At 34.8% G+C, this 24,545-nt stretch overlaps 1 protein-coding gene across 8 annotated transcripts in view; it reads right to left on the reverse strand.

Moving 5' to 3' along the window:
• CEP350 (centrosomal protein 350) overlaps window positions 1–24,545 on the reverse strand; it is a 183,063-nt gene that overhangs the window by 35,845 nt on the left and 122,673 nt on the right. For 6 of the 8 annotated variants that reach the window (XM_069065450.1, XM_069065449.1, XM_069065444.1 and 3 more), the window contains 4 exons: window positions 21,070–21,227; window positions 13,420–13,542; window positions 12,016–12,215; window positions 8,183–8,397 (listed from right to left, as the gene is read on the reverse strand). In XM_069065450.1, coding sequence (XP_068921551.1) covers window positions 8,183–8,397; window positions 12,016–12,215; window positions 13,420–13,542; window positions 21,070–21,227 — 696 coding nt within the window. The remainder of the gene's footprint in view (window positions 1–8,182; window positions 8,398–12,015; window positions 12,216–13,419; window positions 13,543–21,069; window positions 21,228–24,545) is intronic. The other 2 variants (XM_069065451.1, XM_069065452.1) reach the window with 1 other exon arrangement.

The raw sequence follows: 24,545 nt of genomic DNA on the forward strand, positions 1-24,545 counted from the left end.
GTGAATAGAATTCTGGAGAGGGTCGGTATGTGGAGAAAACTGAATAGGGATAAAAAGGAATATACCTTCTTCTCAGCAGTACACGACACACAAAAATCGCCCATGTACTAGGACATAAAAACCTTACAATTCAGTGCAGAAAGGCAGAAATATTAAATGCATCATTCTTAGGTCATCATGCAATAAAAATCATATGCAATAAAGGGCCATGGAAAGACAGACTAAAAACTAACTGGAAACTAAACAATTTAATCCTAAAGAATGAGTGGGTCAAACAAGAAATCATAGAAACAATCAGTAACTTCATTTAAGAGAATGACAACAATAAGACAACATATCAAAATGTGTGGGACGCAGCAAAGGCAGTTCTTAGGGGAAGTTTTATATCCCTGAGTGCATACATGAATAAATTAGAGAAAAGGGAGGTCAATGAATTGGGCATGCAATTGAAAAAGCTAGAAAAAGAACAAATTGAAAATCTATTATTATACTATATTATTAAATACTATATTAGAAATAATGAAAACTAAAGGAGAGATTAATAAAATTGAAATTAGGAAAACTATTGAATTAATAAATAAAACTAAGAGTTGATTTTATGAAAAAAAAAAACCAATAAAATTGATACACCCTCAGCCAATATGATAAAAAAAAGAAAGAAGAAAACCAAATTATTAGTATAAAAAATGAAAAGGGTGAATATACCTCCAATGAAGAGGAAAGTAAAACAATAATTAGGAATTATTTTGCCCAATTATATGCACATAAATTTGAGAATTTAGTGAAATGGATGAATATTTACAAAAATATAAATTGCCCAGATTAACTGATGAGGAAGCAAATTACTTAAATAACCCTATCTCAGAAAAAGAAATTGAACAAGCCATCAGTGAACTCCCTAGGAAAAAATCTCCAGGGCTAGATGGATTTACTAGCGAATTCTATCAAACATTTAAAGAACAATTGATTCCAATAATCTACAAACTATTTGGGAAAATTAGTGGAGTCCTAACAAATTCTTTTTATGACACAAACATGGGACTGATTCCTAAATCAGGAAAAGATAAAATGGAAAAAGAAAATTATAGACCAATGTCCCTCATGAATATAGATGCAAAAATTTTAAATAAAATATTAGCAAAAAGACTGCAGCAACTTATCACAAGAATAATAAATACAGTTCGATCAGGTAGGATTTATTCCAGGAATGCAGGGTTGGTTCAATATTAGGAAAACTATCAGTATAATTGATCACATCAACAATAAAACTAGCAGAAACCACATGATTATATCAATAGATGCAGAAGAGGCTTTTGACAAAGTACAACATCCATTCCTATTAAAAACACTAGAAAATATAGGAATAAATGGATCCTTCCTTAAAATAATAAGTAGCATCTATTTAAAGGCATCAGAAAGTATTATATGTAATGGGAATAAGCTAGACACATTTCCAATAAGATCAGGGGTGAAACAAGGGTGTCTACTATCACCCCTCTTATTCAATCTGGTACTAGAAATGTTAGCAGTAGCAATTAGAGAAGAAAAAGAAATTGAAGGAATCAAATTAGGCAAAGAAGAGACCTAGTTATCACTCTTTGTGGATGATGTGATGATATACTTAGAGAATCCAGTAAAAACTACCTGAGACAATAAATAAATTTGGCAAAGTTGCAGGATATAAAATAAACCCACATAAATCCTCGGCATTCTTGTATATTTCTAATGAAATTCAACAGCAAGAGATAGAAAGAGAGATCTCATTTAAAGTTACTGTAGACATTATGAAATATCTGGGAATCTACCTGATAAAATAAACCCAGGACCTATATGAACACAACTACAAAACACTTTTCACACAAATAAAGTCAGATCTAACTAATTAGAAAAGCATCAATTGCTCATGGCTGGGTCGAGCTAATACAATAAAAATGACAATTTTACCTAAATTAAATTACATATTTAGTGCCATACCAATCAATTTACCAAAAAAAATTACTTCATAGACCTAGAAAAAACAGTAACAAAATTCATTTGAAAGAGCAAAAGGTCCAGAATATCAAGGGAATTAATGAAAAGAAATGCTAGGAAAGGTGGCCTAGCTATACCAGATTTTAATCTGTATTATAAAGCAGCAGTCATCAAAACTACTTGGTACTGGCTGAGGAATAGAGCAGTAGATCAATTTGGAATAGACTGGGTACACGAGACTCAGCAGTCAGTGACTATAATAATCTACTCTTTGATAAAACCCAAAACTCCAGTTTTGGGGATAAGAACTCACTATTTAACAAAAACTGCTGGGAAAACTGGAATATAGTATGACAGAAACTGGGCATAGATCATTATCTAACACCGTATACCAAAATTAAGTCTAAATGGGTGCATGATCTAGGTATAAAGGATGATACTGTAAGCAATCTGGGAAAGCAAGGAATAGTTTACCTGTCAGATTTATGGAGAGGGGAAGATTTCATGACCAAACAAGAATTAGAGAGCATTATAAAATGCAAAATGGATAACTCTGACTACATGAAACTGAAAAGCTTCTGTACAAAGCCAATGTAACCAAGATTAAGAGGGAAGTGGGAAATTGGGAAAGAATTTTTACAACCAATGTCTCTGATAAAGGCCTCATTTCTAAAATATACCGAGAACTGAGTCAAATCTGTAAGAATATAGGTCATTCCCCAATTGATAAATGGTCAAAGGATATGAACAGGCAGTTCTCAGAGGAAGAAATTAAAGATATCTATAAGCATATGAAAAAATGCTCTAAATCACTATTGATTAGTGAAATGCAAATCAAAACAACTCTGAGGTACCACATCTCACCAGTCAGATTGGCTAAGATGACAAAACAGGAAAATGATAAATTCTGGAGAGGATGTGGAAAAATTGGAACACTAATACATTGCTCGTGGAGTTGTGAACTGATCCAACCATTCTGGAGAACAATCTAGAATTATGCCCAAACAGCTATGAGTAATTTCATATCCTTTGACCCAGCAATACCACTTCTACGGCTGTATCCCAAAGAGATCATAAAAGTGGGAGAAGACCCATATGTATAAAAATTTTTATAGCAGCTTTTTTTGTGGTGGCAAAGAACTGGAAATTAAGGGGATGCCCATCAGTTGGGGAATGGCTAAACAAGTTATGGTATATGAGGTATATGAATGTACTGGAATACTATTGCGCCATAAGAAACAAAGAGCAGATGGACTTCATAGCTACCTGGAGAGGCTTATATGAACTTATGCTGAGGGAGAAGAGCAGAAGCAGGAAAAATTTGTACACAATTACAGATACAATGTATGTGCGACAACCAACTTTGATAGACCGGACTCTTCTCAGAAATGCAGGGCTCTAAGTAAACTCCAAAAGACATGATGGAGAGAGATGTCTACATTCAGAGAAAGAACCAGAAAGAACAGAGTTTGAATGCAGATTGAAGCAAACTACCTGCTCTCTTTCTTTTTCTTGTTTGGTTTTATTTCCTCTTTCCCACTGTTCATTCCAAACAATCCTTCTTTATAACCTGACCAATGTCTAATGTTAAAGTATCTGCAGATCCTATATCTGATTTTATGCTGCCATGGTGGGGGGAGGGAAGGGGAGAAAATTTGAAACTCAAAGAACTGGGAAACTGAATCTTGTAAACGTAAACGAACAAAATTAATAAAGACCAAAAAAAAAAAATTGACCTGGAAAACAGATCCAGAAAAGAGAATTTAAAAATTACTGGACTACTTTGAAAGCCATGATCAAAAAAAGAGACTAGACATCATCTTTCAAGAAATTATCAAACAAAATTGCCTGATATTCTAGAACCAGAGGGCAAAATAGAAATTGAAAGAATTCACTAATTGCCTCTTGAAAAAGATCCCAAAAAGAAAACTCCTCAGAATATCATAGCCAAATTCCAGAGTTCCCAGATTAAGGAGAAATTATTACAAGGAATCAAAATATTACAAGGAAGAAAATTCAAATATTGTGGAAACACAATCAGGACAACCCAAGATCTAGCAGCTTCTACATTAAGGGATCAAAGGGCTTGGAATACAATATTCAGAAGGTCAGAGGAACTAAGATTAAAACCAAGAATCACCTACCCAGCAAAACTGAGTATAATATTTGAGAAGCAAACATAGACATTCAATGAAATAGAAGACTTTCAAGCATTCTTGATGAAAAGATCAGAGCTGAACAGAAAAATTTGACTTTCAAATATAAGAATCAAAAGAAGGACAAAAAGGTAAACAGGAAAGAGAAATCGTAAGGCACTTATTAAAGTTGAACTGTTTACCTTCCTACATGGAAAGACAATATTGTAACTCTTGAAACTCTTCTCGGCATTAGGATAGTTGAATACATGTGTGTGTATATGTCTATGTATGTACATATATACATATGTTTGTATGTGTATATGTATATCTATGCTTGTGTGTATATATGTATATACAGACATAGGGCACAGGGTGAACTGAATATGAAGGGATGATATCTAAAAAATAAAATTAAGGGATGAGAGAGGAATATAATGGGAGATGGAGAAAGGGAGAGAAAGAATAGGGTAAATTATCTCACATAAAAGAGGTAAGAGGAAGCAGTTACAATGGAGGGGAAGAGCAGGGAGGTGAAAGGTAATGAGTTAACCTTACTCTTACTGGATTTGGCTTAAGGAAGGAATGACATACACACTCAACTGGGTATCTTACCCTACAGGAAAGTAGGCGGGAGGGAATAGAAGGGGGTGATGATAGAAGGGAAGGAGGATTGGGGGGAGGGGATAGTCAGAAGCTACACATGTATAACCATATTAAATTGCTTGTCTTCTCAATGGGGGTGGGTGAGGAGGGAAGAAGGAAGAGAATCTGGAACTCAAAAGTTCTAAAAACAAATGTTAAAAAATTGTTTTTACATGCAACTGGGAAATAAGATATACAGGCAACGGGGTACAGAAATCCATCTTGCCCTACAAGAAAGCAAGGGAGAAGGGGATGGGGAGTTTGGGGTGGGATAGAAGAGAGGGCAGACTGGGGGAAGGTGTGATCAGTATGTTTGCTATCTTGGGGTGGGGGTTAGGGCAGAGATGGGAATAAAATCCTGTGGAAATGAATGCTGAAAACTAAAAATAAATAAATAAATTTTGGAAAAGGAAAAAAAATTCATGTAGCCTTGGCTCCTGACCATTTATGATTTCCTATCAGTCATTTTAACTTCTATTCTTGGCAGGATGTAGAAAGAGGGGGAATAATTTACTGTCAGATTATTTCTTTTCAATTGGATGTAGGCTTTTATTTGGTCATGATTTTCAGATAGTATGATAATTCTTAAATTATCTCTTGACCTTTTTTCCAAGTTAGTTGTTACTGATATCTATTATTTCTTACATTTTCTCCCCCCCCCCAATTTTATGATTTTGTTTTAATATTTCTTCTTGTATATTTGAGCTGTTTTCTGTTCGACTCATTCTAATTTTCAGGGCATTCAGATCCTGGTGAAGTTTTCCATTAGGTGTCAATTTTCTTATCATCCCCCCGCCCCCCTCCCAGTTATTCCATTTTGTATCTCATATGATTTGTTCTTAGGTAGTCTTACAGTCCTTCTGGCCAGAACATTTTTTTTCTCCTGAAGTTTTAACTGGACTTGTGGATTTGGTTTCTTCCTCTAGGTTTACACCACTGGGAGTCTCTCAGTTGAAGGTATTTCTTCTTAATATTTGGTGTATTTGCTCACCTTAGCAGCCTCAGTGTTGTTAGGTTGGTATGCCCCATGATTGGGTCCTGCTGCTATACTCCTACATGGAACACACAGGTTGTAGCTGGTCTTGAGCATTATATTATATTCCTCTTTCAAGGGTCTCCAGTACTGCTCCTTCTTGCCACAGGGGTCTGGGCTGCCCCCTATATTATGCTCTACCTGACTGAGTTCCTGCCATGGGACTCTGTGGATACCTGGGCTGTTTTTTTTTTTTTTCTAGCACTCTTCTTCTGCCACCGAGGTTGGCCACATCTACCTTTATTGGTGCCAGAGTGAATAGGATTCCCCCAGTTGCTCGGGGGGAAGTTAAGCTTTTCTTCTTCACTATACCTAGATTATTCTGGTGGTAACTCTGTGTACCTTTGAATTGAGTGGAGGAATCTACAGGTTGATTTTTCTTATTTCAGCAGTTAATGGTACATTTTTAGGTTTTACTGTGGTGCTTACAGAGCATCTGGTTTCCTCTAAAGTTCTTGCATGCCATCACCTTCCCATAATTCCTCCAATATGTCTTTTTAAAAAAAATATTAGTTTTGTTGTCCTTAGTTTTCCCTGCCAGGTGCAACTCAATCTGACCATTAACATTTCTGACACTGTTTTTAAAAATGGTTTTTAAACTGACATCTTTAGTTTTTACATCATCTAAATTTCCCCTTATATCTCTCCCGGAATACTTTTTCTTATTATAGAGAGGTGGGTTTTTTTTAAAAGGCAAAGAACTGTTCTCCACTCCCTACTCCCGCAAAAATAACCAACAGGGAAACTAACCCACACATTGAAAAACATCTGCCAACATAAGCAATGTTCCATTCCTGTGGACTACCCACCTCTACAAAGGACTGGGGGGATGTGTTTCCTCCTACCTTTTCACTGGGGCTGTTTGTTTTAAGTAATTGTAAAATACTAATTTTCAATTGTTTCGTAGTTATTCTTTCTATTTACCTTACCATACTCATCAAGTATACTGTTTTCTTGGCTCTGCTTACCTGATTTTGCATTAAGTTCATGTTAATCTTTCCATGCTCCTGATACCATATTTTGATAGGACTACTCTACCCTTGTATTCAACTTCTATTACTTGCATTTGCTCCCATTTTCTGTATGGTTTTAAAAATCTAAACCTAAGTGAAAAGAACAATAAAACAAAACTAAATGCTGTTGTTATGGTGTTAGATTTTGGTCCCAGAGAAGATTTCTGATGAGGGAATGAGAAGTACAAGACTATGGGTGTCAAATGTGGTATGTACTGTTAGCTGCAGACAATGTTTCAGTGAGTCTTTCTTATTTTTTTTTCCTGGTTACAAGGGAAGACTTGTGAGGAATAGAGTAAAAGAAGCATACTAGAAAATGTTTGTGATATAAAAAGTAAAGTCATAATAAAACAATCAAAAGTAAATAAAATCAAAGTCAATGCATTTTGTGCATGTTTATGAATTTATGACAAAAAATTATATCTTTACTTTCACTAAACTCTAACTGAAATCTAGCATTTCCTTCAATGATTAAATAACTTTGCTTTTTCTGCTTGATTCTGTGGATAATACCTCCATCTTAAAATAAATCTTCTCCTTTGAGGTCAAGTAGTTCCAATTCTGAAAAAGAGAGTTCCAGTCGAGGAAATCTGGGGGCCAAAAGAACTATATGCATATTCTGGTTTACATAATAAGTAGCAGATCTCTCCTTCCTTCTGGTAGTAACTCCAATGTCCCATTCCTTGATAATCTGATCACTGACAAGACAATTTTAGTTCATTTCTATCATGACTGGAATCACCTTTTCCACTGGAGAATTTTCCTTTGTAATAGATATGAATCTTACCTCCAGTCTTTGGTGTTTCCTTATTATTCCCCACTCTTTTGACCATCTTTAGGATACCTTAATTTTTGGGGGGAGTAATGTCCTTTCTTTGTTCAGCAAGAACAGCTGCTGGATTCTCTCCATTGTTCTTGGTGACATCTTGGTAGTCACAGTCTTTTATAAGGAGAATCCCAAGAATGTTATAGGGATTCATTTCCCCAAATTCTCAGTCACTCTTGGGGTTCTGATCTGATAAGATCCTTCCTCACATCTCTGACTGAATGGACAACAGCATGGACATTGGTCATCTAGATGAGGCAAATTCCTGCAACTGGTGTGCTGTCGTGCTCATGTTTTTCTTTCTTGCTTGCATCCCCATGGTCAAATGTCAGCCTGACACCTTGCTGACCTGGTAGACCCCAAGAGCCAGCTGGAGTTCTCCTCAATCTCCCCTTCCTAAATAGTAAGTTCTATAAGGGGAGAGAAATTTTGCCTGGCACATAGTAGGTGCTAAATACATGCTTTCTGTTGGATTGTTTAATAACAATACTAACCTTGGTAAAGGTTCTTAGAACTCTATAGACATTTTGATATAAAGTATAACTATACTTTCACTTACATGTTTGGGAGCTGAGGCAGGAGACAACTCTAGGTCCTGTGAATAAACTATTTCTTCAGTAAGTATGCTGTGATTTAGGCTACCAGGTTGCCCTTGAGCTATAGTTTCAGATGCCACAGGTTCTGCAGGTGGACTACCTAATTCTTCTGGGATAGAACTTTCACTGTTTAGATTAGAGCAAGAAGGTGCTGGAGACTCCTCTTCACTGGCTGTTTCTGGAATGAGGAAAAAAAGTGTCAACAGAAAAATACAAGTTTAATAAAAAAGTTTAACCCTGAATTTTTTTCTTAGCATTTGTATTTAAATGAATAAAAGTATAATTCAGAGAAGCTGAAATGAAGATTTATTAGCTTAAGAAGATTGTCAGATGAAGAATATATAGTGAAAAACATTTCAGGATACTTTAATGCATTTGGTTTTGAATTTTACAGGCATCTTACTCACTTAACTAAACAGATACTGTGTGTAAGAGTACTAGAAACTCTTTCTAAATTCTAAGGTTCCATTTTTTCTGTTGCTGGGGGTCCCTTAGTCTTTCTTCAACCAACAGGTCATTCTTGCACACACAGCCTAACAAGCACGCAAACTCAAATCAAACATTAAATACTTACAAACATTAAATACCTACTTTGTACAAAGAACTCTGTAAAGAATGGGGAATACAAAACCAAAAAGGAGATGGTGTCTGCCCTTGAAACAGTTTTCAGATTATTCTTTCAATTATATCTTTACTTTCTATATATAGTACTATATATACATATATGTATTTATATATATTTATACATATATATGTGTACACACACACACAAACACAAAGTAACTACAGGAGGGAAAGAATACTAAGAATTTAGAACCCTACTGTCTTCTTATCCAGATATTTTCAATCCCTGAACAGATGAAATGTCAGTTTTTAATGAGTTTCTGATGATGTAATCTATTTAAAAGTCAAGCAGTTTTCAGATTCTATTATATATATTAATACCCTGTTTTATCAATTACCTAATCTGAAGGTTTGCACCAAGGCCTGTGTCTTGTTTTAGTAAGGGAGGAAGGAATGGAATTTTACATATTCTGGTCTGACTTCTAAATATAGGCTTATGAATGCTCTTTCTTTTCCACTTCCCACAATTCAGGCCATGACAATAATCTATCTAATGAATACTTAAAGACTTAAATTTAAAGCATTATATAAAATTTTACTTTGCAAATCTTTTTTTTTTCCCGTTTTGGAATGGGGGAAGGCAGGGCAATTGGGGTTAAGTGGCTTGCCTAAGGTCACATGGCTAGTGTTAAGTGTCTGAAGCTGGATTTGAACTCAGGTCCTCCTGACTCCAGGGCCAGTGCTCTATTCATTGCACCACCTAGCCACCCCTTACTTTGCAAATCTTAAAAGCACTCTAGCTATCATCTCAACTCTTTGGAAGCAGCTACAAAGTACAGTAAGAAAAGTACTGAACGTAGATTTACAAGATCTACATTTGGATCATGATAATTAAAGTTTGGGTGAGTTTAGGAGAGTCACTTAAACTTTCTGGGCTGCAGGTTACACACCCTTAAAAAAAAGATGGAGGTGACAGGACTGGATGGTTAGATGGCCTCTAAGGTCCCTTTCAGCTCTAGAGCTATAATCTTATAACTTTTAAAAATATTACATTTTAAAGAAGAAACCATGAGGTTTTGTTTAGACTGATTAAGGTTAACAATATAGAAATTCAGACATGGATATTTAGTCTACTCCATCTCCTTTTAAATACCTAATACTTTCAAATATGCAAATTATGTGAACAGATTTAAGGGTATGATAACTATAATGTAGATATACTTAATTATTTAATAGTCATCAGTTAGGTTTCTTTTTCTGATTTCCTAAGTGTAACTTTATAAAAGAACTATGGATTGCAGGGGAAAAGTCTGGAGGTTTTTCTTCCCTAATTAATATCTTACTACACTGTCTGAATGAAAAGTATACTTTTGGATATTCCTTCGATTTATTTGATAATAATGTGGAATTTTTCCTATTTCATTTATTTATATTATATGCTATGGGAAACACTGCTGATAATATGTGGCTGATGAATCTAAAATGCTATCATAAAAACCTCTGCTTTACTGAATTTCTCTTATAGTTTTTAGCAGTCATATAAAGGGGTCAAGACAGTTCTATTATAGGATATATAGCATGATCCTATCATGGTCCCCCCTTCTCGATTCTCCTTTCCAGAAGAAAAGCCAGCCCTGCTCCTATAGCACAAACCTCTATAGCAGGGCTAAAAGAGACCGGGAGATAACTGAAGCTTATTTATTACTGGGGTCGAATCATCACATCTGTGCTTTAGGAAAATCACTTTGGCAGCTGTATGAAGGATGGACTGAAGTGGAGAGAGATTTGTTGCAAGAAGACGAATTTAGAAGGCTATAACAGCCTAAGTGAGAGATGATGATGGCCTGACCCAAGGTGGTAGCTGTGTCAGTGAAGAAGATAAATGTGAAGGATGTAGAAAAAAAAATTACAAGACTTCGAAACCGATTGGATATGTGGGGAGAGAGGGAGGAAGGAAAGCAGGGAGGGAAAGAGGGAAAAAAAAAGAGACAGATATAAAGTTGAGTAAGACACTTAGGTTATAACTTGAGTGACTAAAAGGACAGCAATGTCCTCCATAGTAAGAGGAAAGTTAGAAAGAAGGAAGGAAACATAATGAGTTTTGTTTTGGACATGTTGAGTTTGAAATGTCTGTGGGACATCCAATTTGAAATGTCTAATAGACAGTTGGTAATGTGAGACTAGATTCTGGAAGAGAGAGTAGAGTAAAATACACAGCTCTGGGAATTATCTCAATAGAGATGATAAACAGAACAGTGAGGAACTTATGAGATCACCAAATCAAAGAGCAGAGAGAGAGAACCTTGGTGGTCATACAGAGTTGAGTGGATATGATATGAATGAGGATCCCAGGAAAAGAGACTGAGGAAACATTGTCAGATAATTAAGAGAATCAAGAATGCTATGTCTCAAAGAGTGTGAAATGTTAGTTTTGAAGCAATTAAAGCTCAGCAGAGGTTAAAATATTTGGGTTAATTACCTCTTCTCTTTAAAATGATCATTTTTAAAACATCGTTAGCATATCAGTTGGGAAATGGCTGAACAAATTACAATTATTAATGTAATAGAATATTACTATGCTCAAATAAATGATAAAAGGGATAGTTTCTAAGAAACCTAGGAAGATCTATATGAACTGACGCAGATGAAGTGAGCAGAACTAGTAGAACAATTCATATAATAACATTGCAGAAAGATTAAACAACTCAGAAAACTTAAGAACTTTAATCAATGCAATGACCAACCACAATACCAGAAGACTAATGAAGAAGTATAATACTCATCTACTGATAGAGGGCTGGAAAATTTTTGGACATGGTCAATGTGGAAATTTGTTCTGCTTGACAAAGCATTTTTGCTACAAGGGTTTGTTTTTTTCTTTTCTTTCAACTAAGAGGGTGGAGAAGAGAAAACAAATACTTATTTCATGTTATTTTTTTTTAGAGCAATTGGGGTTAAGTAACTTGCTCAAGGTTATACGGCCAGTTATTTTGTGTGGGTGCCAAGTATCTGAGGCCAGAACCAATCCCAGGTCTCCCAACACTGGGGCTGGCACTCTTACTCACTGCACCACCTGGCCACCCCAACAAATACTTATTAATTGAAGATAAAAGTTTAAAAAAACCCAACTTAAACAGGATTGCTTATAATCATATTAATCACATGCTAATAATCTTACAGTCTAGCATTCAAGCTTAAAAATGTCCAAATCCAAGAACGATGTTAGCATTACCTTTTTGTTCTCTTCTCTCATCTCCCAGGTCTTTCTTGGGTGTTTTAGATTTCATAAGCTCTTTGTCCCATGCTGCCAAAGCTTGTTTTTCCATTCGACAAATCTCTGCTTCCTCTGCATCTAAACGTCGTTTCCACTCCAGCAGTTCTTCTGCATGTTGTCGCCTCTGCATCAATTTCTGCTCTCGTTTAGTAAGAAACCTACGGTCACATTATGAACAATGAGAAAACAAGACAAGAGACATCTATAGCCAGAAGTCCTGTGAATATTCTATCTTACCATAAAGCTGTGCAAGACAGAACATTCATAAAAATCTTCTCAAAAACTGTTTCGATGTAATAGGTTCCAGAGATTAAATATGCAGAAAATAAGAAATTTTATTCATAAGTTTATAAAATCAATATATAAAGGCAAAAGAAATATGAATAGGTATCACAAGACAAAAAAATTGTAATACCTGGGTAGCCATAACTGTTAATGCTAGCACTTTAGTGTTATATTCATCTTTCAGATGTGCTTCTTTCCCATTTAAAAAAAAAAGCAGTTCTATTCTCAAATCTCTGACTTAAGAAACAACAACAAAAAAATGTGCTCACCAGTGAAGTTACAATGCTTGTTTAAATTACTTGGAAATGTGCTTATATCAGAGAATGGGATAGTTTCTAAGTTTAATGTCTTTTAAGATTTTGCATCTCAAATACTTTATCTATAGAATTAGTATATTTATACTTTTTACTTTCAAGTAAAAAAAAATGTGCACAGCTGCTCAGCAAAACAAAATAAAACCCACAAGAAATCAAACATGCTTTTGTCCATACTAGACTTTTAAAAAATTCAGCCTAGCTTTGCTTCAAATTGATTAAGTTCTGTTCATTTCTCCTCTTGAGATGCAATGTCATGATCTATCTATTTTTCCACACCAGGAGAATCCTCAGTACTACAGTTCCCTGTCCTTTTTGTCATTTGTCCTTTAGTTAAGTCAGACGTGTTTTTTTTTAAATTTGTTTACAACTGCAAAGAGATGTACCTTAAATTTCTGAAGCTAGCCAAGTTTTAAACTCAAATGGTACATCACTTTATCCCTAGCTCCAAAAGGTTAAGAAAAGTTAATAAAATTGAATAGTTTAAAAAATTATAATATTCTCATCACATGTAGATGCCACAACCATCTTAAAAAGGTAAGATGTTCAGATTTCTGGTCAGTTTGATAGTGGTTATAAGGTAATTTAAATGCACAAGAACAATTGTAATTGTCACACTACCTCTTCAGAATAAATAGCATATCAGATTAACATGGTAATAGTGAGAGTAAAATCTATGGGAAACCTACAAGTCTCTAGGATGTTAAAAAACTGAACAGAGCATGCTCTATCAAAGAGTGCACTGAGAAAGGTGCAAAGTTACCTGACCAACTGGTTGTAGATATACAGCTGGAATTTGGGATGGAGGTTGGGAAAACAGACACTGAGAGAGGCCCAGTGATGAGACGTAAAGACAGAGAAGAAGTAGTGAACAGGAGAGCAGTGTCTACAAAATAAGGAGGAAGAGTTTAAAACCAAGAGAACAAAAAGGCAGAAAGAACGAGAAAGGGAAAGCAAAAGATCTGATTGAGGAACTTTTAATATGCTCTTAGGTAACATATAGACTATCTAGTTAAATCTTGCTAGATTCTGACAAAAGAACTCCACATATATGTAATAAAAACGAATTCTGTATATGCACTAATTCTTAGGTTGCTGCTTAAAGTTTTTCACACTGGGAGAATCCTGAATACTATAGTCATTTGTCCTTTAGTTATTATTATTATTAATTATTATTTTATTATAATTTCAGTAAACTTATCTAACCATGTATGGGAAAATAAGAACCTGGTTGGGTGCTAAGTAAACGGCCCTACAGAACTTTGCCATCCTACTTATCTTAATGAACATTAAACATAACTATTATGACTCTGGACCCAACATATGACCAGTACATTCTCTGCTTGACTAAGGAAACAGATTGTAACTATATTAACTTGACCATACCACTTAGCTTTAAAGTAATGATATGATTAAGAAAAATTATCCTCTGTTGGAAATTTTTTTTTGGGAGAGTATAAGGTAGGGCAATTGGGGTTAAGTGACTTGCCCAAAGTCACACGGCTAGTAAGTGTTAAGTGTCTGAGGTCACATTTGAACTCAGGTCCTCCTGACTCCAGGGCCAGTGCCCTGTTCACTGCACTGCCTAGCCGTCCCTGGAAAAATTTTAAAAAATATATCATATGACGCTTATTAACTTTTATTTTCTGTTAGGATTTGCCCTAAGGTATCTACCTTTATACTCAATATGGACCTATTTAAAATTCAAGAACAGTATTAAAAATGTGACAAGGCAAAATGTTTGAAGCTACAGTAAAGAATAAATTGAGCAAATTGTTTCTACAGATCACACTAAATGAATAATGTTACTTTAAAGTAAGGAAGAAAACTCAGTATGTTAAAAATCACAAAAGAAAGAATAAGCCCAACCCCATTAGTTCCTCTCTTTTTTATAGCACATTGATCACAACATTCTATGTGCAAAGGTTTGGATTCTATGGCAACAGTTTAATTCTCTTTGACAGAGCACGCTCCTGTTCGCGCACGCGTGCGCGCACACACGCACACACACACAACAATTTGCATGTCAAGACAACTTTTACTGAGCCTTGGAGGGGGCAAGGAAAAGTAACACACCGCCAGAAAATCTAAGTATAAATCCAGCATTCTCCCCTTGATTTGAAGTAAAGGACTTTTCTAACTTACCTTTCATTATTCTCTTTAAAGAGCACAGAGTACTTTAATATTTATCATCTAGTCTACAAAGGATTGCAAGAGACAATTTCAAATGTCACTTGCAAGTAATTTGGTATATTGTCTACTCTTCCAGCATCACAACACATCTTGGGGAATATTATTTTTTGCTGGATTGCTTTGATTTTCTGCACTAAAGGATTTGAGGGGAAACATTCTTGCCAAGTTCCATTAAAAAACAATGTCTTCCTGGCCTTTCTTTATCAATATACAGTTTCTTTTTGTGCCAATTACTGAAATACTTCTCTACTTGGCAAAAGGTTCCAAAGATCTGTTTATAATGTAAATATCACCCACCCTCTTAAATGCACAACTGCTAAATGCATGCAAGACCTAGTACAAAAAAGTAACAAAAAAACATTGGAACATGTATAACAAAACTATAAAGGTATAATTTACATTTCTTTTAATCTATCTCTATAACAAAGGGCAGTGATTTCTTCCTGTTAGCATAGGTGGTGGTAACTAACTTCCCTTTCTTTATGGTCTCATCAGATCTAACTTTCTGGAAATGAAGAGTGAAAGAAAAAATTTATGAATTTAAAATAAAATACAGTATAACAAAACATCCATAAATTGAGTAATGGGGTTAGATTAAGGAGGAAATTCCTTTGCATGGAAAAATACAGGTACAACCTTGCCTAACACAAATTTACTAAACAGAATTAAAGGCACCCTTTAATATTTGAGCAAGATAAGCATAGGACAAATACAACAAAGTACTTATATAGTAGATAACTTCAGGGAATTTATTATTCCAAGAGATGACAACAAGAGAAAAATATAACAAGCGGTTGGACAAATTTGTGAATGACAGTAATAAATGTTTACTCCTAATAAAAGCTGAACTATAACCAGCTTTAGGGAAAATAATCATGCCCTCTAGCAGGGCCTCCATTTTAATCAAATATTAGACTAGATGGACCACTGTTATACTCTAATTTGGAAACTTCTATTTTTCTATGAACACAGAAATTATAAATCATGTCACATATTTTTCTAAGTAACAGCCTAGTTTGATTCACACTACTATTTAAGCTTTGGTACTCAGCTGTTTGATAATGTCCTTTACTTTTTTGGATCAACAAATACTATCTTGAAGGGCTAGCTGTCCCTAATGAAGAAGATATAGGCCAGGCTGTCATGTGGTTAAAGATCTTTACAAAATCATGGACTGTTAAGCTAGATGGAATAAAAGAGCTCCTCCAATCCAGGCCCCTCACCTTATTTATTTATTTATTTATTTTTAAAGCAACTGGGGTTAAGTAACTTGCTCAAGGTCACACGGCCAGTTATTTTGTGTGGGTGCTAAATATCTGAGGCCGGAACCGATCCCAGGTCTCCCGACTCTGGGGCCTGCGCTCTTACTCACTGCACCACCTGGCCGCCCATGGCCCCTCACTTTATGCATGAAAAAAACAATGCTCTGAAAGCTGAAATAACCAGCCTATATTCATGACACCAGTAAATGAATCCTGATTCTTTGAGTCCAGTCCTAAACATACCTACTAATGTGCTTAAGTATAACACATTAAATAAGACAACTGTGTGTCTTAACTGACATTTGGGCAAATCTCTCACTCAAAAAGGACTTTACTAGTCCTTAACCACATAGCGTAGTTGAAAGAGTGCAAGCCCTGGAGTCAGAGAAGCTGGGATTGCAGCTCTCTTCTTGTTATTTACAAGCTGTCTGTCTATGGACAGATTCCCTCCAGCTTTCTGAGTTTCAGGCTCTTCCTCTGCAAAACTAAGGGTTGGTTTAACTGATAAACCTCCCCAGACTGCTTTCAACTTTCACCTAAGGGCTTAAGGAGCAGTTTCTTTGATGTGCTCCTAGAAAACCGCATTATAAATTAACTTCAGAATGTGAGCAGAACTACAAATGTTTTCAGTTACACAGATGCAAACTTCAGCACAAAATTAAGAAACAACTCTTTTATTAGAGCTGTCTGAAGATATCACAGGCTATTGTGTAAAGTAGTGACCACTCTTTCCTTAGAGGTCTTTCAGCAGGGGACAGATGACAATATGTTGAGGGTTTTAAGTAGTAGTCATTCTAGGTAAATTCTAAGCTTAGAACTCTTTAAGATTTTGTGATTTCCCAAAAGAACAATTTTATAATTCAAGAAATTAGTTCTGAATGACACACACCAAAACAAAACATGGATCTAACAATATGATATAAAAGCAAACTACCTATAAACCACTATAATAGAAAAATTACATTTGTCCCACAAAATTGGGCAAAAATGTACTATATACTATATAAAACACCTCCAATGTACTATTTATTTTTATTTTAAAATACATGTATTTTAAATACTTATACACTGGGGATGTTTACATAACATACAATTAGCACACAAAACATCAAATCTAATATAAAACATATCTGACTTACCTAAAACAGCCTAGTTATAATAAATAGCATGGTAGAGTTGAGTCTAAAAATTTGGATATGGTGTCAAAATAACTTGGTTCAAGTCCTGGTTCTGCTATTTACTAGCCACATGGTCCTAAGAATGTCAGAGCCTCACTGAATCTCAGAGATTCCTTTTCAGTAAAAGAAGAATGATAATACTTATATGACTGAGGTCATGAGGGTGTTATAAAGGATCAAATGAGATGATGAGTGCTTTGCAATGATAAAAATGCAGTATTCATCCATTTGGTATATCAACATAAGCTACTATGACAATTATTAGTTAGAGGGGCAGGTAAGTGGCACAGTGAATAGAGCACTAGCCCTGGAGTCAGGAGGACTTGAGTTCAAATCCAGCCTCAGATACTTAACACTTACAAGCTGTGTGACCTTAGGCAAGTCACTTAACCCCAACTGCTCTGCCTTTCCCCCTTCAAAAAAAAAAAGACAAAAAACCTCATTAGAGTGAATAATAACCAACATTATATTTAATAGTTTTCATACCTTCTTAGAATTTAGAAGGACTTTGTGGGAATGACCCTGGTCCCTTCAAAACGTTTATATGAGGAAGTTTAAGTTGATACCTTTTCCTCATAAATTTTCCTATAGCATAGGGATTCAAAATTATTCTACTGACTTAAAGACTGTGCCCATGGCATGGGTAAGAGTCTCAAGATTTCTTTGGTGAAGCTTCTTTTCTAAATAATAGCAACTGAAACTGAACCAAATGAGGCAGTAAAGGAAGCAAGACTTGGAATATAATGTTTTTTTAGGGAGCACTAAAAAAGGAGGGCATCAAAGACAATAGGAGATCATCTAGACTACACCAAACGACATCAGTATTACTATATAGTTTTAAGATTAGGGAAAGTACAACAAAAAGGATGGATATAAAGCCAAAATTATTAAGAGAGTATGATTTATAATTATATATATAATATGTATATATTATAATATATAAATAATTAATTGATAATATTTATAAAAATGTTACTCAAACTGCTATCTCTACAAGAACAATATTGGAGAAAGAGGCAAATAGTCATGCTACCAGAATTTTTTATTGCTATATTTTTTCTTTTCACCTCTTTTTATTGGGACTTAGTGAATCTAATATAATATTATTGTTAGTATTCAATTTCTCTTTTAACTATGTGATCTTTTAAAAGATCTATTGTATGCAACTATTACTTGACTTACTTCTAGCAGCCAATTTTCCCCCCAAAGAAACACTTTAGCCTCTTTAAACTATCAAACTGAGTGATGAATAGCTAAACTTATAAGTTCACATCATGGAGTCGCATTAATGAAAACTATGGGATATGGAGAAAATAACAATGGACTAAAAATCAAAGACATTGTTTTTATTACTGCTTTAGTCACTGACTAGTTATGTGACCTTGGGTAATAAGTTACTTAAGTTCTTTAGGTTTCAGGTTCTTATATAAAATATGGGAGTTGAATTTAAATGAACTTTAAGGTTCTCTCCATTTCCAAAATTCTTCTCCCCCTCAAAAAAAGGGAACAGACTGCTTTTAATTATAAATTGAATTCTTTCACATTTTTATCAGACTTTTATTAGTAGAGGTAAAGTGGACAATTTTTCTATTATAAAAAGTAAACAAGTTTTCTCATTCTGTTTCTCTGTCTCAGTGAAAGATTACAAGGTTTCTGTCCTCAGTCAGAACTAACCAACTGTAAGAGCATAGCCATTCTAATAAAATAAGAAGTACTAAGGACCCTTTTATACTCCTTAATTAAGGCAATGATATTCATTACATGTTTTAAAGGAACTTTAGTATGACTTACTTAAGTATGACTACATCTTTCAGGTAAGAGTAAAATTTTTAATCTAAGCTTTCTTAAAGACAATAGATTCACGTTTGGTACTTTCATTCTTATGTGAAACAACATGATGTATGGTAGCCACACCAGTAAACATGTACAGTCAACTCTTGATTACTCAGGAACTGATTAATATTTTGCTTTTTTTTTGTTTTTCACCAAATGGTAGAAAACCTAACTCAAATCTGTACATTTTTTATTCTTTGTTAGTAGTTCCCAACTTAGTTAAAGAAGATGAATATGAATATTTAAAATGATGCTTAGGTGATTTATCCATGCTGCCCTGGTACATTAATTAGGAGAGAGAAATAAGTTAATTTTATCTACACAATTTATTCTTCCCATTGTACGAGGAAGAAGTGTTTCCAAATTCAAATTTAACATTTCCAGGAACCTAAGTGTTTTTATAGGTCCAGTGATAAAATTTAAGGAAAAAAAAAACTAAGATTTTAGCAGATGACCATAATATATCTACTTTTTAATGATACTTTGTAATAACAGAAGTCCACCAAAGAGAGAAACTCCCCTTCCTATGCTTCATTTTTACTCAGGATATAGCTTCTTCACAAAATATAATGTGAAGATAACTTGTCTATATGATCCATGATAACTTTCAAAAGTGTTGGTTGTTTTTCTATGAAAATTGTTACACAAATAATAGATACATCTAAAGTTCAGATGTGTCATCTCAAAGGAGCAGTTGAAAAAAACATCTTCTATAATGTACAGATTTCTTCAAAGAAATCTGATATACAGGTTAAAGACTACATACAGCATTAAGTGGTTACCCTGAAAAAAGGGCTATAGAACTATGAGCTTATTTTATGGACTAGACTTTAGATCTTAATAGTATAAGGAATGCTCAGTGAGGAAACTTCCTTTATCAAGACAAACTAGCCCTTGCTTTGCAATGCAGTCTTAGAAAAACTGCCTGGGCCCTTGAGCATACTGGTTAAGTGTTTTGCCCAGAGTCACCATGGGCAACAAGGTGTCAAAGCTGGGACTGGAACCCAAGTCTTCCTAACTCCAAGGTTAGTTCTTTATCTACTCTTTATCTACTTTATCTACTATGCCATATGTTGCCCCTTGCTGCCAACACATTGAATGTGAACCAGAAAGGCTAATTTTCCATTTAAATGTCATTTTATATGGTCAGAACTCTAGTCATATTTGTGTGAAATTTTCTTTGATTTAAATAGGCTATGAAAAGAGGATCCAAGAAACAAAGATTTCAAATTCATTCAATACTGCAGGAAAAAACTCAGCTTTCCTCCTAATGAGAAAAAAAAAAAGCACCTTAAATCTATTTATACAGTTTAAATTTAAGCATTGTTTCAATTAGTTTTAAATCAGTAAACAGAATAGAATCTCAATATTAGTTTTGTTCTCTCTATAAGTAGTTTTATTTCAAAAGAGCTCATGCCCAGAACAAGTATCCTAGGGTTTCAGTGTAACAGAGACAGTTTTTCTTTTTAAAGTTTTAAATCAAAGAAGCCAAGAGACACTGCCATAACCAAATGTAAAAATATTAAGATTTGCAAAAGTTTATCTGTAAGAACAACAATAATAATATCTCATCTATCACCATTAATGAGCTGTACTAAAATAAGATTTGGGTGATGCAGTGAATCAATTAGTTACACAGGAAAAAAAGTACAAACGGGTGACCAGCAAGTGATATTAGAACTGTACTGAATTCTGTGACCTGATAATGAATTATGTGGTTATATTGAATTAATGACTTAATTTCAAATTAATATTGGTCAGTTGGCATTATATAGTACTTGCATATACAGACTAACTTCTAGCTTTGAAGTAATAATTCTGCTATAATACTACTGGGTCTAACAAAAAGATATCCCAACAATCTTGACTAGTAGTGATGAAACAAGATAACCTCATGTGCTTATTAAACTGTTTACATTAAAGATTTCAATTACAAAAACAAATTACTTTTCATCCATGCGGCTGCGCATTTTCTTGAGTTTCTGCATGATGCTGCTAGTCTCACTGCTAGAAATGGAGACAGGGGAAGGACTTCGAGTCTCCAAGTCAGTTGGAGCTGGACTAGATGCCTTACTTTGTTTTGTCTCATCTTCACTACGAGGCTCCTACAAACCAAAGAAAGTGGTAAGATATTACAAAATCTTATTGCAAATAAACTGAAATATTCTTGAACTTTCAAGATATTTTTTAAAATGTTATTAGGAAAATTATATTCATAGTTAAAGTTTCAAAGTAATCTATTGATACCCAAGATAGTCCCATTCAATATATTACTTTCTAATTCGAGAAAAAAAATACTACTACCTGTGCTTTATATATTATCTTTCCTACATACAGCTATTTATCCTTAAAACATTCCTGTTGGTAAGAAAAGATAGAAATATTTTATTTTACAGATAAGAAAATCGAGGCATTCAGGTTTTGTGCCTTCAAGTAAAAGTCTGCTAGGAAATCCAGGTCTTCTGACCCTCAGACTACTACCTTATTTTATTGCTTAGTAATTTATTATTCTGTCGTTGTTACTGTTCAGTCATGTCCACCTTTTCATGACCCTGTGGACCATCGCATGCCAGGCCTTTCCATCCTCCACTATGTCCTAAATCCAGTCTAATCTCATGTTCACTGTTTACCTGACTCTATCCATCTCAGCCTCTGCCACCCCTTCTCTTTTTGCAGTAAATCTTGCCCAGTATCAAAGTATTTTCCACTGAGTCCTGGCTGCAGTCACCATCTTCACTGATCTTTGAGCACAAGAATATAAAATCTGACACTGCTTCTATTTCTTCTCCCTCTATTTACCAGGAAGTGATGCAACCAGTTGCTATGATCTTAGTTTTGTTTTGTTTTTTTAATGTTAAGCTTCAAACAAGCTTTTATGCTATCTTCTCTTACCCTCATCAGAGGCTTCTTAATTCTTCTTCACTTTCTGTCACCAAAGTAATACCATCTACATATGAGACTACTGATTTTTCTCCTAGCAACCTTAATTCTGGCTTTTGATTCATCCAGCCTGGTATTTTGTATGATGTACTTTGTATGTAAGTTAAATAAATAAGGTGACAATATACAGCTTTCTCCTACTCCTTTCCTGATCTTAAACCAATCAGCTGTTTGGTTCTAACTGTTGTTTCTTGACCCACATACAGATTTCCTAAGGAAACAAGTAAGATGATCTTGTATTCCCATCTCTTTGAAGATTTGCCAAATTTTGTTGTGGTCTACACAAAGGCTTTAGTGTAATCAGTAAAGCAGAAGTAAATGTTTTTCTGAAACTGTCTTGCTTTCTCCATAATCCAATGAATATTGGCAATTTGGTCTCTAGTTCCTTTGCCCTTTAAAAAACCAGCCTATACTTCTGGTAATTCTTGGTTCACATACTGCTGAAACCTAGCTTGTAGAATCTGAAGCATAACGTTCCAGGGATATGAAATAAGTGTAGTTCTTAGGCAATCTGTACATTCTCTGGCATTACCCTTCTTTAGGATCGGGACATAAACTCGTCTTTTCCAAACCAGTGGCCACTGTTGAATTTTCCAAATTTGCTGGCATATGAATGCAGTACTTTAACAGCATCATCTTTTAGGATTTTAAATAGTTCAGGTAGAATTCCATCACCTCCACTAGCCTCACTGCTAGCAATGCTTCTTAAGGTCCTCTTGACTTCATTCTCCAGAATGTATGGCTCTAAATCAATAACTACACCATCACAATTATTAGCAATGTTAAGTTCTTTCTCCTATAGTTTTTCTGTATATTCTTGTTACCTCTTCTAAAATCTCTTCTACTTTTGTTAAGTCCCTATCATTTTTATATTTCATCATGCCCATTTTGCATGAAACGGTTCCTTGATTTCTTGAAGAAATCTCTTACCTTTTCCATTCTACTGTTTTCTTCTATTTCTTTGCATTAGTCATTTAAGAAAACTTTATTTCTCCTTGCTGTTCTCTGGAATTCTGCATTCAACGGGGTACATCTTTCCCTTTCTCCTTTACCTTTCATTTTGTTCTTTGCTAAACTATTTGTAAAGCCTTATAAGACGGTCATTTTGCTTTCTTGTTCTTTTTCCTTGGGATGTTTTTTGTTGCTGCCTTGTGTACAATATCTAGAACTTCTATCCACAGTTCTTCAGGTATTCTGCCAGATCTAATTCCTTAAATCTGCTTATCACCTCCACTTCACATTCATAAGGGAGGTTATTTAGTCATACCTATACAGTCTGATGGTTTTCTTTACTTTATTCAAATAAAGTCTAAATTTTGCAATAAAAAGCTCATGATTTGAGCCACAGTCAGCTCCAGGTCTTGTATTAAGCAACTGTATAAAGCTTTTCCACCTTCAATTGCAAATTATATAATCAATCTGATTTCTATATTGACAATTGGTAATATCCATATGTAGAGTCGCCATGTGGGTTGTTGAAAAAGTGCTTTGCTATGACCAGAGAGCTATCTTGACAAAACTCTATTATGCTCTGCCCTGCTTCATTTTCTATTCCAAGGCCAAACTTGACTGTTACGCCAATTAACTTTTTGATTTTCTAGTTTAACATTCCAATCCCCTATGATGAATGTGACATCCTTTTTTTGGTAATATTTCTAAACGTTGTAGGTCATTATAGAATTGGGCAACTTTGGCTTTTCTGGCACCAGTAGTTGGAACATAGACTTGTACTACTGTGACACTGAATCACATGCCTTGGATTCAAACAGATATCACTTTCATTTTTGAGATTATAACTCATGACAACTTTTCTCACCTTTTTATTGACTTATGAGAGTTACTTCATTTCTTCTAAGAGAGTCTTGCATGCAACAGTATATATAATAAATTAAATTCACCCATTCCCAGCCATTTAAGTTCACTGACCCCCAAGATGTCACTGTTAAAACTTTCCATCTCTTGTCTGATCAGATCCAACTTACTTTGGTTCATAGATCTTACATTCCAGGTTCCTATGCACATTGATGTTTATAGTATGGAACTTTCCCTTTGTTTCCAAGCACATCCACAGCTGAGCTTCCTTTCGGCTTTGACCCAGCTGCTTCATTCTTTCTGAAGCTACTTGTAGTTGTATCCAGTAACATTTTGGACACATCTGAACTGAGGGGCACATCTTCCAGTGTCATATCTGTTATCATTTTAATACTGTCCATGGGGTTTTCTTGGCAAAAATAATTCACCATTTCCTTCTCCAGTATTAAGAATTCTCCACTATGACCTGTCCATCCTTGGTAACTATGCGCAGCATAGCACAGTTTTATTGAACTACAAGCCCCTCCACAACAAGAAAGTGATCCAGGAGAAGTATTTCATCATATCAATATACAAAAAAAATATAAAAATTTCTACATTCAATTCAACTAACATTTAGTTGGATTTGGATTCTGCCTGTGTTTTCATTTGTATATGGTGTTTGTAATGTG

Source organism: Petaurus breviceps, unplaced genomic scaffold, assembly GCF_028583685.1.
Source record: "Petaurus breviceps papuanus isolate PSGF00001 unplaced genomic scaffold, PetGlider_PUasm1.0 90692, whole genome shotgun sequence".
Lineage (NCBI taxonomy): Eukaryota > Metazoa > Chordata > Mammalia > Diprotodontia > Petauridae > Petaurus > Petaurus breviceps.